This window comes from Nelusetta ayraudi, unplaced genomic scaffold (assembly GCF_046127955.1).
Source record: "Nelusetta ayraudi isolate G7.1 ecotype Tasmania unplaced genomic scaffold, CSIRO-AGI_Nayr_v1 ptg000071l, whole genome shotgun sequence".
NCBI lineage: Eukaryota > Metazoa > Chordata > Actinopteri > Tetraodontiformes > Monacanthidae > Nelusetta > Nelusetta ayraudi.
In genome coordinates this window covers 4865053-4883455 of record NW_027466121.1, presented here as the reverse complement: position 1 = coordinate 4883455, position 18403 = coordinate 4865053, and the positions used below count along the sequence as shown (strand labels likewise).

The 18403-nt window shown below is 41.6% G+C and overlaps 3 protein-coding genes across 3 annotated transcripts; 1 reads left to right on the top strand and 2 right to left on the bottom strand.

The window, feature by feature from the left end:
• Positions 1–5919: 5919 nt before the first annotated feature.
• ppcdc (phosphopantothenoylcysteine decarboxylase) lies at positions 5920–10155 on the bottom strand. The gene is made up of 5 exons (XM_076042788.1): positions 9610–10155; positions 7522–7617; positions 6904–7032; positions 6616–6784; positions 5920–6079 (listed from the first exon to the last, which is right to left on the bottom strand). The coding sequence occupies exons 1-5, from the start codon at positions 9748–9750 to the stop codon at positions 6006–6008; spliced, it is 609 nt and encodes a 202-aa protein (XP_075898903.1). The 5' UTR covers positions 9751–10155; the 3' UTR covers positions 5920–6005.
• Positions 10156–10291: 136 nt separating this feature from the next.
• Positions 10292–14643, top strand: hacd3 (3-hydroxyacyl-CoA dehydratase 3). Its single transcript, XM_076042787.1, has 11 exons — positions 10292–10528; positions 11353–11395; positions 11484–11557; positions 11670–11834; positions 11939–11984; positions 12182–12292; positions 12377–12504; positions 12585–12697; positions 13298–13404; positions 13728–13859; positions 13969–14643. Exons 1-11 carry the CDS (start codon positions 10451–10453, stop codon positions 14043–14045), a joined length of 1074 nt encoding a protein of 357 aa, XP_075898902.1. The 5' UTR covers positions 10292–10450; the 3' UTR covers positions 14046–14643.
• On the bottom strand, positions 14567–18381 carry ints14 (integrator complex subunit 14). The gene is made up of 12 exons (XM_076042786.1): positions 18251–18381; positions 17547–17836; positions 17331–17438; positions 17036–17191; positions 16821–16939; positions 16563–16705; positions 16369–16461; positions 15954–16098; positions 15685–15818; positions 15349–15467; positions 15158–15223; positions 14567–15051 (listed from the first exon to the last, which is right to left on the bottom strand). Exons 2-12 carry the CDS (start codon positions 17766–17768, stop codon positions 14818–14820), a joined length of 1539 nt encoding a protein of 512 aa, XP_075898901.1. The 5' UTR covers positions 17769–17836; positions 18251–18381; the 3' UTR covers positions 14567–14817.
• Positions 18382–18403: the final 22 nt, after the last annotated feature.

Below are 18403 nucleotides of genomic sequence, written 5' to 3'. Positions count from 1 at the left end.
ATTAATGATAACACAATGATAGTTTTTCACTCGACCGTTGAGTCACAGGACTTGCACAACAGGAACTCGCATTTCTTTGGCATTCTGACAGAAGAGCTGTCGTCTCCGCCAGTTTACAATCAGCACAGGTGCTGTAACCGTCTCTTTTCCACACGCCAATAAAAGAGCCATTCCCTGGTTTCGTGTGAAGGATGTGATCTGTTTTCTCTTGACACAAAACATGCCAAGACTTTCCACTGTGTTTGAAGACGCCAAGGTCCTCACAAAGATAAACATGTGAAACCTGATGCGAACCATTCAAGCCTTCGATGGCATCACTTTTGACTGTCTTTGACTGTCTCCTCACTTATCCAGTTACAGGATTTGCCAATAAAAAGACAGATTGGTCACTTCTTGTTTGCATCGAAGTCAGTCAGCCACCAGCGCCTCATGGGACACATATTTTTGCTGCCTTGCATGAATACAATTACTCTGTCTGATTGATGGGGATTTTAGGTAATGTGATGGAAAGATTATGACCGGACCGTGTGATCTGTGACAACTGGACTTTTCGGGAAGTTTCCTGAGGATGAACAAACCTTCAACATATGCATCCTCTAATGCAAGCCTTGAATAGGGCCTTTTACCTCTGTGGCGATCCACACCTAATTAGGTCAGACTGAGCGATATACATCGTAAACTGAGGTCTAGCTAACCAAACAGATTAGGGAAGGTGCCGAATAGCCCACATAGGTTTGTATCTTTTGCCTGTCGACACTGTGTCTGGAGTGAAAAAGGTGTTCAACAGATTATACATGTATCTCTTCCTTATATGCTTATGTTTATTCATCACATGTTCATGTTTATTTCAGGTTACAAAAGACTTGTACGGCTGGCGCTCGGTGAACAGCTGCGTCAAATACTCGCACCAACCGCTTGTCTCAGACACCCCTGTTTCTCTCGCGAGGTTAAACACTTGCTTTTTTTCATCAGCCAGAGTTCAGAGCCTTTCACTCACACTGTAGAGACGTAAAACCCTCCAACTACAGGCAGACAGTGAGACCCAGTCAGGGGACTGAGCCCAGTCCTGCCCGAGACTCAATACCTTAATGTCTATTTCTTTAAGTTGAGGTTTCGGAAGCTGCTCAGCTGAGTTTAGGATGTGGTCAAACTTTCCAAATAAGCACTGAAGTCCAGCAAAGTAGAGCACAGCGAGCTTAATTCTTCCTTATGGAGTACAAAGCCCAGGCAGTTCTACAGAACTGCTGATGTTATACTGACAAAGCTTCTGCTTGATACTGCAGCAGGCGGGCGTTTTTTTTTTTTTTTGGTTAACTGTGGTGTCTGACGTGCTGTATGTCTGATTTTCTTCCATATATGGTCTATTTGGGTTAGAAAGTAATGTATAGATCTCTGCTTGATGTTGTAATTGAGAATGAACCCTGGAGCCTCTTGGTCAAGAGTAATGTGACCGCAAAGGGCAAGTAATGCATGGATCCCTTATCAGGTTGGTTGATAAATAACGAGACTTTATAGGGAGGGGGTGGAGACTGTAAACAACAGACTTCTATACAGTATGTGGGAACTAGTGCCTGACAGGTGCTAAACCTTCTTTGCAATGAGCGTATTCTTATGCAATGAAGTCGGTGTCAGTGGAGATTCCCTCAACATGTGCCCAACATCACTGCATGATAAACAACATTTTTTAGACTAGTCATTGGGTGGAAAGAGTTAACTCAGGGAGTCCAACAGCTGTTGGGGTTGACTCAGCCACCTATCTTCATTATCAGCATCCTGGCCATTTACAAGCCACTTACTTGCTCTGGTGTAGTTCATTATCAACATGCAAGTCTCACAAAGGTGTTAAGGTCTGTTTTAGTGTTTCCTGCTTCATTTTGAAAGTCTGGTCTCTCCTTGTATTTTCTGTACTTTACTTCCTGTTTGTGTTTTTGCGCGCCTTTCTTTATTGCCTCATGATTTTTAAGATAACATAAGATATGCATTATTGTCAGGTGACAAGGTGACAGAAATTCTTCCCCTCTGTTTCATTGGCAGTACTGTCCTGGATTGTTCTCAGCTGTGTTACCTTGCCCTCTTGTATAAAAGAGTCTCCCTTTGTCTGTGCTTGCTTGAGCATTGTTTCGTCACCATTGTTTCTTCTCGGTTGCCTCAATAGTGTAGGCTTCAGTGAACATGATCATTTTCTTGTCATTTTATATGTTCCAATCGCAAACCCCACAGACATATAGTATATACAGATCCAATGGATAGAAGAAGACACGTCACTGACCCAGAGTGAATGGGGTTTTTCACAGACAATTTATGGAAAAGTTGAACATATTGTATGTTGTAGGGAATTTCCTGAAAATTGACATGCCCAATTAGAAATAGGGGAGTAACTCAATTAAGTTGACCCATCTGCTTCCTGTTTTGTCGACCAGCTCATTGGTCTAGTGGTAGAGTGTCCACCCTGAGATTGGTATGTTGTGGGTTCAATACCTAAAAATGGTACCCACTGCCTCCTTGCTTGGCACTCAATATTTGGGGTTGGAATTGGGTGGTTAGATTACCTAATGATTCCCAGGTGTGGCACTGCTGCTGCCCACCACTCCCTTGGGGGATGATGAGTCAAATGCGGAGGACAAATTTCGCATCCTTAAGGATGTGACAATCACTGGGACTACAAATGTTTCCTTATACAAAGGCTCCGAACATATAGCACAGGATGTTTCAGAAGCTACACTTGACAGTATTTTCTTGTTGTGGTTGTTGTTCTCAGCAGTTTGTCGTCAGCATAAAAATATATTTTCAAAACAAATGCACGAAACTGGACAAGGGTTTTGAGCTTGTTTTTTTTTTTAATTTCATGTTTATTAGGGCTAAGAAAACAAAGATTATTTTATCGTCCTCCAGGCAAACCAGATCGTCATACAGATTTCCAGTGTGACCAGTAGGATGATGTGGGTTTTCTCTTTTCAGCGGGTGAATTAAAAAAAAGGAGCCTGAGAACTGATATGAATGAGGTTCTTTCATGTAATCTTGCAGCAAGAGGAACACAGTGACAAGAAAGACAATGTTCAAAGAGGAAGAGTGAATGTGAGTTTGTCACATGAGGTTCTGTGTAAAAAGAAATGAAAAGAATAGAATGTAAGGCTTGAACAACCTCGTCACGGATGCAGTTCTGATAAGTACGAGGAGCAGCGTTACCATGAAGAGGCCCTATTAGCACTCATCAGAGGCCTCACTGTTACAATGGCAGGATTTCCCGGTCAGGCCGACATGGTTCTGATGTTCACAGACATATAGCATACAGCCGCATGTAGGCATGCATGTATGCGCATGCAGGAAGAAACAGGAAGTCTGCTACAAGGGCAGACTAGTGAAGAATTTACATTTGAAAGCAAGACTTACTGTGAAAATGTCTAAACACCAAGGTTATTTTGTCACCGCACTTTAATCAGGTATATGGAGGATTTGACCTGCAGTGTTTGTTAGTCATCTTTTGCACATGGCCCATGTCATCTGTATTGTTCACGTGCTACACAGAAAATGCATTGTCATTTCACATGCATTTCCTTCTGCAAAGTGAGTTGAAATGGTTGAATTGGTAATTTCAGTTTCAGTGCTACCTTTAAGCCACGATTAAACCAGCTGATACAAATCTTTCCCCATGTTTCCCAGTCCATTCAATTCCTATAATCTGTTGTCCGCCACTTGGGGTTGTGGAGGTTGCTGCTTTTACTTTTATTCTATTATATTTATTATGTAGTTTTGTTTGTTCTTGAATGTTTTTATGATGAGCGAATGGTACCGGCAAGGACTTACTGTACTTTGTGCAACAAGATATTCTGATTCTGAGTTACAGTTGATGTATCTAAGTGTTTATTGAAGTGTTAAAGTTGGGCATTATATTGTTTCCTTTTGTCATACATGAGTGCATGAATAAGATTTGAAGTTTTGTAACAATGAAAGCTATGTATTGGGGTATATTATTAGGCGTATACATTGAGATGTCAGGTATTTTCTTTGTTTCGTGGTGTTTAGGGAAATTGGTGTTAGGCAGGGAAAAGTCCAGATGGGTTGACTTTGGAAACCTTTTTTGATTTTTTTTTTCTTCTGAGGTTCTCACATGCATTTGCCTACATGTTGCCCTTACACAATTTTTTTTTTGATTGGTTTTGAGTACTGCACGTAGTCGCCTAGGACAGAAGGACCGTGAGAGAGTTTTCCATTTTCGCTAAAGTTGAGAATATCTGAACTCTCTATGTGCTGCTTTCTTATCACCTTAGTTAATTCCAAATAAAAGCTCAACAAAGGGGGGAAATATGTGGTGTCTGACTGGTCACCAACTTCAAGCCAAACGCTTTATTTTTGTTCGTTATTTGATCTCATCACGAAGGGTTGTTGACCATGAGTTGAACATCTGGTATTCTGTAAAAAAGGGGTACTCCCTGGATGACACTAAAGGTCAAGGTAATCAGTGGGTTCTTATTCTGTGTAACATGAGACCCAGTCAGAAGAATGTGGGATTATAAACAACAGAACTATGTATCTCAGAAGTTGGAACTGTAAAGTTGGATTTGAACTTTAATGTTGGATTTTTAACACATTGGCTACGAGACCAGTGCCTGACAGATGTGAGACTTCTTTTGTAATAAACTTACCCCTATACAATCCAGTCAGCGTCAGCAAAGATTCCCTCATCTACACAACATCGCTGCCGGACAATCCACTATAGACTCACATCTAGGGCCGGCTTAGAGTTACCAGTTAACCTAATGTGTATGTCTTTGGAATGTGGGACTAATCCTGGAGACTGACCCCCCAATTGACTTTCTTGCGGAGAGGTGACAATGTTAAAAACTAGACCCTATGTTTGCAAGAATGAAAAGTGCATTCATTCAATATTGACACACATAGGGTGTCATTAATTAATCTGTGAGAAGATTTGTGCATGAATCCTACTGATGCTAAAAAGATAAAAAAAAAAAAAAGTCCATCAGGATTGAATAATTCTGCATAATTCCATGAAGTGGTCAAAGGAATGTTTGCAGATTCCTGAATGTCAATCAATCGCACATTTACAACACATTCCACTATGAAAGCCACAACATTTAAAACAAAGTAAACGGACAAAATGTTGATTGATTGATTGATTGATTGATTGATTAAAGCCTTAATTGAACTCTCTTCTAAAGATCTTTACAGTTTTACCCCAAACCAGTAAAGCAGCCATAAAGGAGAGCAAAGTTCAGAAAGAACATCCAGTGGTGAAAGGAGAATATGTTGCAACAGATGAACAAACGGACATTATGTTTCGGTTACATTTATCACTGAGTACTTCAGAGCACGTCGTGGGATATGCTCCACCATAGTGTGATTCATCGTTGAAAAGATAAATGGCAACGTGTAAAGTGAAAGAGTCATTTCCAAAATAGACAAATCAGCAGACCATCAATTATGGGAAGAGGACATAGGTAACATGGTAACAGGTAACATGGTAATTGTAAGAGGAACGCACGCACGCACGCACGCAGGATGCTGAAGTCAGCGTCACATAACACAAGGTTGTGGGAGAGGAGCTCCCTGAGCGCACAGAAGAGTCGTATTTATTCCTGGTTGTGGTAAAGATAAGCTTGGCACCTTGTGCCACGACTGGGAGGTCAGACAAGAGAGAGAGACTCTTGAGGGGGAGGCGTGCTTGGAACCCCCTTGTACTAAGGCCAGAAAATAAGTTGGGTTTGGGTGATTGATTGCTGGTTGCAGCGTTTCTGGATTCCCTTAATTTATCCTTAGTGGATGATGAAAGAGTTTGCTGTTGCAGCCCTGTGTCATGCACCAAAATTTAGTACACTGGTCAGCATGATGTCGACATCAATCTGCTTTATGGATAAGAAATGGCACAGCCAGGTGTGTTTGGATTGTAAAAAAAAACTAAAATAACACAACTGTGTTTTTATTGGCTCCATTTACATTAATGATACATTCATTTAAATGTCGGGAAAACAACAACGTATGGGCTGAGATTACTCGTCGGCTTTTGGAAGATACTGTTTGACAACACTGACAATAGTTGATACTTCTGCCATGGCCCCTTTGCCTGCAAGAGAAAACACACAGTTAGACGGCCTAATTTCTCATGTACTTTAAGAGAGGAGCGTCAACCAATATACACTGGATAGACAAGATCACTTGCATAATAACAGTGGGCCCCTAATTAAATGAACATGACGGCGACTAAACGTGACAGGATTAAATCCCTCCGAAACTGATTAATGCTTCAGATAGATACAATCTATCAATGCGACAGTCCGGCACAAGGCATTGGAGAGATGGGCGAAACGTGTCACTGCCGTGCACTGGTTTGTCAGGAGTGCAGAGGCTATATACTGTCATATCAGCCAGCAAAAGAAGAACCAGAAAAACAGCATCATCTCAACCATAAAAACAGGTTTCTGCATTCCAACCAAAGTTCTGTGGCGACCATTAAAACCTTGTTGACAGCAATTTTGTCGCCAAGGTCTTTGTTAAGCATCAGTACATAGTTCACAATCAGGACAACAGATATTTGGAATACATGTGGGTCATAAACTCATGAGACAATTGGACTATTGGACATTTTGTAAAGTAGCCTACCTTCATCTCCACACACTAACTTCTTAGCAATGCAGGGAACCTCGACGTATCTGAACTCTACAAGTCTGGATATCTGCTGGGCTGTGATGGGATGCTGCCACATGGCCGTGTTCATTGCGGGACAGAAGAGCAGCGGGCGGCTGCAATCCCAAGCCCGTACGACACATGTCTGAAAGTAAGAGGATAAACATCATAAACATTGATCTGCTCAGATTTATTTATATAATATTTTTAGGAGTTGTAACTGGTAAGACACAATGCACTACAAAGAACAACTTATGCTCCCACCAGCAGATTGTCACAAATGCCACTCGCAATCTTTCCAAGTGTGTTGGCATCGAGAGGGGCGATGACCAGAAGGTCGGCCCAGCGCCTCAGCTCGATGTGAAGTACGGGGTCTGATCGCTGAGTCCACAGCTACAACACAGACGTGTAGTTAGGCATGAAACTGATGCAATACTCACTTCCTCACTCACTTCCCTAATATATGCAGTGTGAGAGACAGCATGAAAAATATAAATGCGTGTATTTAATTAATTCTTTAAAACAACCCATTTAACATGGAAACTTTAGATTAAAGGCAATGGCAAGAGTGCTTTATTTTGGTGCTGCCAAACAATTTCTGAAAAACGTCATATCACAAGTGTCCCACATAGAGGTTCTGTGTATTTAATGTACCATGTGATCTTTGCAGACTTTGTTTTTCCATTCTTTCAGGCTTTGGAGAGTCACCTTTTCCAATTTCAAATTCTTCAGTTAATTAATCCAAAACTCATCGTAATCTAGATTGTAGGCAACTGAACTCTCTACACCTAGTCCATTGATTAATTAGACTATTTTAAGTGTGTGTGCTTATAAGAATTTAGAAGCTTATTTTGCATTTATATTGTATAAGATAATCATTACCTCCCACTCATCCTGGTCATCGTAGACTTTCACTGAAACCTCTGTAGGATCGTAGAAGTGTTTGGCATGCTCTGTGGAAACCACTCTTACATCCACCTAGAGCAGACAACAACACAGTGACAGCCACAACTTACTTATAGTCATCATAAATGACTCCTCCAAACCTATTTCTTTGAACTACGCAAGGCAGTAATATTCCTTTAGAAACTTTTGTCTTTATTTGATTCCAATACCTCAAAATAAAGTACATTAAGTGTTTTACACAATAACCAGAATCTCAGCGCTTCAATTCAAAAAGAGCTTTAACAATTATTTTAGGCACTGGGAGTCATTTCCTCATCTATTTTGTTTATTGACAATCCTGCTGAAACTTCGCACTTCCCTTTCCATGTTCTAGTTTTTAGTGAAATATGCAGTTGCACAGAGAAATTAGCATAGTAATAGATAACTAAATAACCATTAATAAGAACGTACATTCAGGCTATGAGCAAATGTCCATTTTGCACAGCATAAAATGTCTTTGTGCTGATTTACAAAGGTTTCTGAAAATAATGATTTAACAACTACACAATAAGTCTATTGTAACAGCACTGCTTGCTCCATACGTTTTAGTTCCATTGAATAAGAAATTGCAAATATCTGTAGTTTATTTGACATATTTTCCATATGTTGTGTGTGTCATGTCTGATAAGTCCTATGTCTGAATTAACCTCTATCCCTTAACAGCGAGACTTAACAGCTGGCCTGTGTTAAGAGGGAGGACATGACCCTAGAGATGACCCTAATGACAAGGAATGTATGGTCCCATGTTTAGGGCCAGCTGAAACGTTGGCTTGGACAGCTCCCTCAGGCAGACCTGTAAGCATGACCAATGCTAGACATCTCTGCAATAAACCTATTCCTATGCAATCAAGTCAGTGTCAACAAAGATTGCTTCATCATCACAACATATGTAAAACCAAAATTACAATAACTGAGGCCTAATTCCTCTCACTGGGTTACATTTACATGCGTTTTGTGCAAATATTTATAGCTTCCATTTCATGTGACCCAGTGACTTAGTAATGCCTACTATACTGAATAACAAAGACAGAACTCTTTGTTTTTAACCTTAATGTCTCCTTCTTGCCCTAAATGCCTACTGATGCTAATGTATATATTCATTGTAGGCCCACTGAAAAGCCTGGTGGCTAACTAGTGCCAGCCAAAGCTTTAGTAAGTGCTTTGGCTGGAACACAACAATAAAAATGTGTGCTTTAGGTAAAGTTAATAAAAACAAATAACTATTGTGATTTTTTTTTTCTAATTACTTCTTCTTCTTTTTAACATAAAGAGCAGGTGTAGTGTCTGAAGCTTTGGTTCTACTCCTACAGGCCTCTTGCCTGATAAGGCAAACAGACCTCTCGTTAGCGCAGTTTCTGTATCAGGCTACTTCCCCAGGATGGTTTCATCAGGAAGAGCGTTTAGACAACAATTCCAACTCTGTTCTGTAACTTTCCCATCCCTTTTTCTCCTGTTTCACGTTTATCTCTTTGTCCTCCTTGTAAGGAAATGTGCATGATGACGAGACCTGTGTGTATAAGAAGGTGATGTTTGAACTGTTCTGATGAGGTTGAGAGTTTGTGAGAGTTTGTGCGCATCTGGACACACAACCTCCTCAGGCTTCCTGGGCTGTCTGATTGATACCTGACTTCTTTATAATAAACCTGTTTTTATAAAAATCAAGTCGGCGTCAACGAGGATTCCTTCAACATTCACACTTCAATGCTGCAGCCTGACGAATCCCCCACACACGTCTGCTCATATTGTTCTCCCATAGACCAATGATTAAAAATACTCATAGAGACAGAAAATATGGATTAGCATTAACATTCTCAGCAATTGGTTTTCTTGCAACAAACTGCAACTACATTTTAATTCCTTGGCCTTTACAGGGGCTGACAATAATACTTCAGGATGTCACTGCTCCCTCTTGCGGCTATGGTTAACGCTGCCAAAGTGAGGGTGCGTATTGCATGCGCAAAAACCAATGCAACTTGCGACAAGGCTGACATGATACTTAAAATGAAGACAATCATAGCAGCTCACCCCAGGAAGTTGAAGAAGCTCGGACACCAGAAGGGGAAGCTTCAAGGCTGCTACACTTCCCGTCACTCCAACGAGGACCCGGAAGGTCCCGCTAGACAACAATTCAGTCTTGAGCCTACAAGCACGGTCGTCTGTCTGCATCGCACGATATAAACGGTAGGCGATCAACACGCTTTAAATCCCTCAGAAACGGGACTGCAACAAGTACTGCATTAAGTCCGTCGTCGGGTTTACTCGTTAGCTTCTATTATCTCGTAAAAGTATCACAGCGCTGTTGAGACAATGCGATACGCTCCTTCAACTTGATGTCGTTTTACTTTTCGTGGACACTGAGACGACTTTAGACGAGTCTGCGCTGCGGCTCCTGGTGCGACTTATGCTACAGAAGGGAGGCAAATAGGCACGGACTAAACATCTGGCAGTATCCTTAAGAGTTATTTATAAAGTCTTGTAATGACAGCCAGCCAAACTAAACTTTGTTTGTTCACCGTGTGAGAAACACGAACCAGTGAACGTCCGGGGTACGACCCACAGTGTTCTGCCCAGTGCCTCCATGGATCTGCCCTACTTCCGTAAATATTCTTCGCTAGCCAATCAGAGTCAACCTACTTCCAACGAGTTCCGCTTCTATCATGAATACGTCGTGACGTTGACAAACGCGTCAGCGCGCTCGCTCGCTCATTCGGTCGCCCGCAGAATATTCTGGGTATTTCGCCGTAGCCCTCGACTTGCTAGCATGAAGGCAGGCGAATTGATTAATTGTTAACTCGGAAAGATATCATTTAATTAATTGAACAAACGCCCCACCCGTGTCTTCATATTTACATATTTAAATCTAACCATGCCGCTTACGCCCCTTGTGTACTGGGCCCAGCGTCACGAAGAAATATTCCTGCGAGTGGAGCTCACAGACGCGCAGGTAAGCTAACAGGAGCGCGTAGTGCAGGAGCCTGGTGGTACCAGCTTGCACTTACCTTTATTCACTGGATATTAATAATGCAAACCGCGGGTGCAGGCTGATGTAAACGACACGTCGCTCAGTAAGATGAAGTCTATTATGGCACATGCGATTATATTACACGCAAAGGTCGTCTGAATGTTATTTGATACGTGATAGCTCTGTACAAAGTCCATTGTTTTGTTTAATCGATTACATAGTTTGGCGGTGTTGGCCGAAAATCTAAAGGGCGTATTATGGCACGTTTTACGTAGTCATAATAATTAGACCCAGCATTTACGACTCAACTAAACGAAATATCGAAAACAAAATGTAGTCAGCTAAAGATCTGTATAATAATAATAATAATAATAATAATAATAATAATAATAATAATAATAATAACAATAGGTCACAATAAATATTATGCATTTGCCTTTGAAAGAAGAGAAATGTGACTTGTGATTGAACGTTGCTTTAGACCAGGTGTGCCCAACCTTTTTTGCCCAAGACCCACTTCTTTTCATGTAGCCAACCTCCCGAGATCTACCAGCCAGACTAGTGTCAACATGGCAGGGAATCGCGCGGGGTCGCTCTCTCTCTCTCTCTCTCTCTCTCTCTCTCTCTCTCTCTCTCTCTCTCTCGCTCTCTCTCTCTCTCGACGTGCGTGTTGGGCACCCCTGCTTTAGACACATACAGTACATATGTTTAGTATAGTTCAGGTTTAAGTATTTGATTATAATAAAAGTTGTTATACGATGACAGTTACTAACATCATCTCTGAATCTCTTGTTTCTTTTGAATAGAACATTTCCATTCACGTGCAGGAGAAAGTACTTGAGTTTAGAGGTAACAGACATTTCATTGTCATTTGACTGTGAGAGCATTAAAATGATTTCATTTGTCCTAACATTCTGTATGTTACTCTTGTGGACAGCCGAAGGCCACGGCGCCAAGGGACAAAATGATTACGCGTTCAGCCTGGAGTTCGTTTTGCCAGTGAAACAAGAGGTTTGTGCTGTTGACTGTTTACCAGGTCCCAAATATCTGCTGTTGTTCTTTACCCGGGCTGCCTAGTTGTGGAGACTTGTAGGTGTCTCATGACCGGTGTCGTTTTGTCTAGGTAAGCTACAAGTCCACACAGAGGCAGGTGAACATTAGGGTCCGTAAGGACGAGAGAGGCTGGTGGGAAAGACTCACTGCGCAGGAGCGCAAACCCGTCTTCCTGTCACCTGACTTCGACCGCTGGTTGGACGAGTCGGATGCCGAGATGGAAATTCGGGAAAAGGTGGGATTTTTGTCGTTTTCAGCATTGCACAAATGTCAGAGTGCTGCGCGAATAATGCAAATGTTTGATATTATTTTGGATTTGTTACTGTTGTATTTTTAAAGGAGGAGAAGATGAACAGACTGAAGGCTTCAAGGTATAAAAATGAAGGTGAGCACAAGAAGGAAATATTCTCCTGGCAACTCCTCTTGGCTCTTGATTATGATCTCGACCACCTCGGACCTCATTTCTACCTGGTTCACCTGGCATTTCTTCACGTGTCAAATTTGCATAGTTGTGTGTGTGTGTGGGGCATGTCGGGAAACAGTCCTCTGTTCGTCCGGCTTAATATATTTTTTTTCTTTTAGGGTTTGTCAGCCAGAAAACTGTTTACTTGTTTGTGTACAACCTCGTCCAGTTCCTTGGTTTTTCGTGGATCTTTGTCAACATGACTGTGCGGCTGGTAATCTTTGGCCAAGGTAAGAAAAAGTCCTGTTTCCTTTTGTTCATTCCCCACGGAAACACAGTTGGGCGCATCATTTTGAAGGCTTCTCTCAATACAGATTCTCTCTACGACACTTTTCACTCCATGTCGGATGTGATGTTCTTCTGCCAGACCCTGGCAGTCGTTGAGGTCCTCAATGCTGCCTTTGGTATTGTCCGGACTGGTGTTATTCCCACCCTTGTTCAGGTAGAAATCAAAATATTTGAGTTTGTGAAGATCATGGTGTAACCTGAAACTTCATGGGGAAAAATGATCTTATTTTGCAGGTTGTGGGAAGGAATTTTATTCTCTTCATTATTTTTGGATGTCTGGAGGAAATGCACCACCAGCCCGTCGTGTTCTTCGTCTTCTATCTGTGGAGCACCATTGAGATTGTTAGGTGAATGTGCAATTATATTGTTATTCATAACATACAATAATGTAACTCGTTTTTTTTTTTTAATGTGTGCTGATTTGCCAGATTGGCTGCTAAAGGAAAGACTGCCAACCAATCAGAGATGGTATTGCATGAAATATTAACTTTGGAACAGTGCTCATCTGTTAGAAAAAAAAAAGATGTCCGATCTTTTATGAACTCGAACAGAGGCCAGTCAGTCAGTCCGTCAGTCAGTCTGTTTGTCTGACAAGAAATTTTCGAATGCATTTTTGGATGCAATTGCACCTGGTCCTCCCGGCCAAACGAAATGATCATTCTAGAAAACACAAAGCACATCAACATTGAGGTACATAGTTCTCGTTTGAAGTGCAGTGCCGCATGCTAAAACAGCCACAGATTATTTGTGGCGATAATCAGTGGCACAGCAAACCCTTTGTAAGCGAACGGCAAGATGCAAAACAATTCGACATCAACAGTTATTTTAAGAGCAGCTGCAGAATCAAAGGGATCGTTTGTAATGATTAAAAGAAAACAAACTTGTAACGGAGAAGGAGGGACGATTGGCTTTCCCTTCCTGTATCTAACATACGGTTCTGCTTCCAGGTATCCCTTTTACATGCTGGGTTCGTTCAACATGGAGTGGAAAACTCTGACGTGGCTGCGGTACACAATCTGGATACCGCTGTACCCATTAGGGGCCATATCTGAAGGTGAGCTTGGTCACTTAAAGGGGTCCTAAAGTATGAAAAACTGACTCTTGGCTGATGTTGCGTTAAAAAAAAAAGCCTTTTGGATTTTCTTCAACTTTCCACTTCACAGGTCGAGCTGAATATCATATTAACGTCTCTGACTTATATTTTTTCTTTATTCCTTTTTAAATGTGGGTGAGGCCTCAGCTTGTTTATTGTTGGAAGTAGACCAGTGAAATCCATTTATTAATCTGGAAATGGTCTCAAAAGGGATCTTTTTTTTTTTTTTTTTATTTAATAAGTGAGGATTAAAATGCTCATATATTCCCACCAACCCCATGCAGCTGTTGGTGTGATACAGTCCATTCCCATCTTTGACGAGTCCAGACTCTTCAGTATTCCCCTGCCAAAAGCCATCGGTACCTCCATCAGCTTCTCATACTTCCTTCACATCTATCTCGTCCTGATGTTTCTGGGTAAGTAGCCGAGACAGAATATTACAACATTCATAGAAAGGAAAAAAAAAAAATAAAAATAAAAAGTTGTATCTGCACTTGAACACTGTTGCTCATTTCCTTCCTTCAGGACTTTTTATCAACTTTCGTCATCTGTACAAACAGAGGAGGAAGCGCTTTGCTACCAAAAAACGGAAAGCAAACTAAATTTCAGCCACATTACTGCGACACCTCTGCTGCCTGCTTGTTTCTTCTGGTGCTCAAACCACGCACCTGTCAAATTCAATCTCTTTTTTTTTTTTTTTTTTTTTACACACATTCCATGATTACTGTTTGTTTTTTTTTTGTCACATTCAACAAATGGTGTTTGACATTTACATCTGCAGTCTTGTTTGCAAACGTCCATTTTAAATATTTGATATTTGTTAGTCATAGCTTAATAACCTTATTGTGTGATCATTATTTTACTTATGTGAGTGAAAGTTTGGGTGTGAATGAAGGACAAAGGGGGGAAAAAATGTAAATTAACCACTATTTTCATGACTGTATTTGCGACCATGCAACATTTCTGAACCATCCATATAAATCTCAGGGAAAGAAAAAGTCCCAAATTACTGAAAATATGTGAAGTATTTTGTGTCCTTTTCCTCCAAACACCAACTATGAATTGTTAATTGTGTTCTTCCATTGCTGTGTTATGTTCTCATCTGATTTCCCAATGCAAACAGTTAATCATCTCAATTGTCATTTATTGGAAAAAAAAATAAAATAAAGAAATAAACAGAGTGTGAGCATCTTAAACAAACACAGTTTTGTATTTTTTTTTTTTTTTTTGTCTTCCGTGTGTAGGCAGTATAAAACAGAGAATCTAAATCCACACAATGTTCATAAAACTATCTGATGGAGTTGAATTACCATCTCTAGCACACACAGGTGCCACTTCCTTGGTCCATACAGGCTGTGGTCCATGTTCACCCGCTCAACTGGAGAAGTCTGTATGCATTGGAATAATGTTGTGGTCGTAACCTGCGAACTGGGGGTCACCGGTGCTGGCCAGCTTGAGCTGCTGTGCTGCGTGGGAGAGTTGGAACGCAGCGTCTGGGTGGGCCGAGTCTGGGAGCAGGGTACATTCTCTCTCCAGCAGGTCAGCTACTCCCTTCAGAAGCTCCCAAAAACCAAAAGCCAGGGCAGCCTTCCTGAGGCGGTTCAGCTCCTGTCAGGTCCCCAGAAAAAAAACAAACAAACAAAAAAAAAATAGCAGGCGTTACACTGAGAGAATTTTGATAGTTCATCCAGCAGAATGTTTCATCCAAACATACTTTATAAAATGTTTGGGTTTTATCTGGAAGTTTTCTTGCATTCCGCAGGATCTTCTGCACATCAGTCTGTGGAGGGGACGGTTGAGAATGTTACTCTAAAAACTGACCCTGCACACCAAAACATTTGCCCATTAATCTTAAAGGCAATGAAGACAAAGTTGAAACGCTTCTAAAGATTAATCTCGCTCTACCTGCAGACCACTGGCCTTGATCCACACCGTGATGTTCTGGGCGTAGCTCCGTTTGACCGGGGGCTGCACCGGAAACGGGCTTTTACTGTCATCCTCTCCAAAGGGGTTTTCAGTGGCCTCTGATTAAAAAACAACAACAAAAAAAAAACAACGTTTCATTAAATCGCAAAATGAAGACACCATCAAACGCATCAAAATTAGAAAAAAATTTACTTCCAGGAAGTTTGTGGTTGCAAAATATCTCCAGCCTCAACATAAGGGTTGAGGTGACATTATTAACTTGAATTCCAATGTGCAAACATGTTTGCTGTGACAACAGGCAAAGTGGGGAGTTACCAGATGTTGGACCTAGATGTGACATCTTGCCAAGCCACGGCAGAGGCTGCAGCCCAGGGTCAAACACTGACAACATCAGGTTTGACTTCTTCTTGCTGTCTGCTTGGGAGTACAGCATGCCGAACCACTCGGGCCTGGAGGAAAAAGCGGGAGTGATTTTTGCAATACTGTACCTTCAAACACTTTTAATATTAGGTGTAAGTCATTGCATAAAAATCTGCACACAAGTCTACTGGGACGTTCCAAGTAAACCACTGTTGTTGTCTCACCCCAGTTGGACCACTGCTACCATGCCCTCAACTTTCAAACTGCCATGTAGAAGCACACAGAAGTTTGGACTTTTGCCCGCCATCTGACTGGCAGAGGGCTCCTCCTCCAGTTCATCTGTGGCTCCTGCACCCACTTCGTCAACGTCTGAAAGTATTTACAAGTAAAGCGAGGAGTTAACACCATGTGGCGAGGAGTCATCTAAGGGCAACTACTGCTTGCGTTATTTTCTCAAGCTCTGTTACATAAGAAGTTACAGCGTTACTACGACATGATACCTTTACACTACATTTTTGATGTTAGAGTCAATACAGGCCATTATAAACAATCTTTTTACAAGTAATCAATAACTTTACTGATAACTCAAAATCATTAACTGATCCTTTGGCAAGTACGAGAGACATTTTAAACACTGACCTTTGTTCACAGCAATAGGTAGAACCAAATGTCTCGTTATAACAGGGGGACTTGAAATGTCAGAGATTTCAATGAAACCAACAATTTCCAAATCTAAAAGAAGAAAAACAGAGTGACAGGTTATTTAATTATATTGATTAATTGATTGTTTTTTCGCGCCCCTGAGCTAAATTGTGCAAAAGCGTGCCGGGTACCTGTGCTGACTGCTCGAGGTATGGGCTCAACCTCCTCGTCCACCACAACAGGCTCAGGTCGAGGAAAAACCTGAACGTCGGACGATAAGTTCCCACAGTGCAAGACAGCATGGAAGGCTGAGTAAGCGTGATCAATCAGCTTCCTAGAGGAAGAGAAAGGCATGCGATGACCAAGGGTTCCTCACTTGAGACAATGTAAAAAAACAAACAAACAAACAAACAAGCCAGTGGCTTTTCCCCAGCTGAGCAGCATCCTACCCAAACATGGCCTGTACACTCTTCATACAAAGTGATCCCTCCACTGTAAAGATTTGTCCTTCACCACCGCTAATACGAAGAAGTTCCTCCAGGTTATCCATTGCGTCGGACATCTGTAACTAAGGCAAAACACAAGTATGAGGTTGCAGCCGATTGATGCTCAACCCTTCCGCTGTCTGTGGATAATGGTTGCGGGTAAAAGAGTAAACCAGTACCTCCTCTGCATTAGCAACACACAGGATGAACAGTTTACAGGGGAAAGGGAACGGTAAGGGAAACTTCTTGTCCTCCCCGCGATGCTTCTGGGTTTGCAGGGAGTGACGTAGGGAACCTTTGCCAATTCCCAGAGAGCCATCCGTAACCAGCACCACCTATAGGACAGGGGGAGGCGGTGCATAAACAGAGTTAAAAATACCATCGATTTATCTGGGAATGTGACAACAAGCTAGGTTTATTTAATCAATAATATATTCAAAAGGGTGGGATTGCACACACAATAACTCAATATACCTGGCAAGGACAGGCGCTGCCCCATTCCTGCTGTACAACATTACTGACTCCTTGCAAAGCCGCTTCCAGACAAGTCTTGTCATAATCTTCGAGGTTGCTCAAAGCCTCCTGAACAAAAAAAAAAAAAAAGGGACAAGATAAATAATGCATGAGCCAGAAGAGTGTAATTCAGATCTTCATTTCATTTCAGGGATGAATTTGAAGGATGCACATTACCTGTAGTGTGTTGTAATCTCTGGTGAAGGGCACCAAAAGCTCCCACAGAGAAGAGAATGCCATCAGTGACGTAAACTCCAAGCGGTAGTTTGAGGCCATATGTTCAAACAGCATGTTAAGTCCATGGACAGCCAGGTTCTTTCTCTGGAACTCCTCGCTGCCGTCCAGCGACACCGGCCGTGTCATGGACAGGGACACGTCCATCAACACCACGGTGGGCATGGTTGACTGTTTATGTCGACCTCCCACAACGAGACAGTCCGTGCGAATTTACCTCGTACGCGCCGCCACTAAAACAAGGTTTAAAAAACAGTGAAATTACAAGTCGAGGTCAGGAGAACAAGAAGTTACCACTATTAGTCTGCGTCCCTCATCTTTCTTGATTTGACGTTGAGAAAATAGTTTAGCAATGATTATCAGAATCCGCTCTGTGGTATGCAATGTAACCACTCACAGCGTGGTTATTATAAAAATAAATGTTCTTGCAAATACATATTTAAGGCAAAATGACGCTATTGTGGAGATTCGCAAGCTAATGCTCGCTAGTTACTCGGCAATCTATACTTTTTCCCAGTCTTCCAGCAACGTAACACTAAATGTTTCTACTGCAATATGAAGTGGGTAAGATTTGCTATGTTTAACAACATGATTGCTCGTATAATATTAAGTAAATTAATAACTGAAATACGTGAAATTGTACGTACCAAACAACGTTTCGTTTCTCATTATATTGCGAGGTGCGCCGCCTCTTCATCCGGGTGACAACAACCAATGCACGTACAAGTAGTTCCGCTTGTGATTCCGACGTAATATTTGCTAATGCGACACAAAGGCACAAATCCTGCATGAATTTCCCT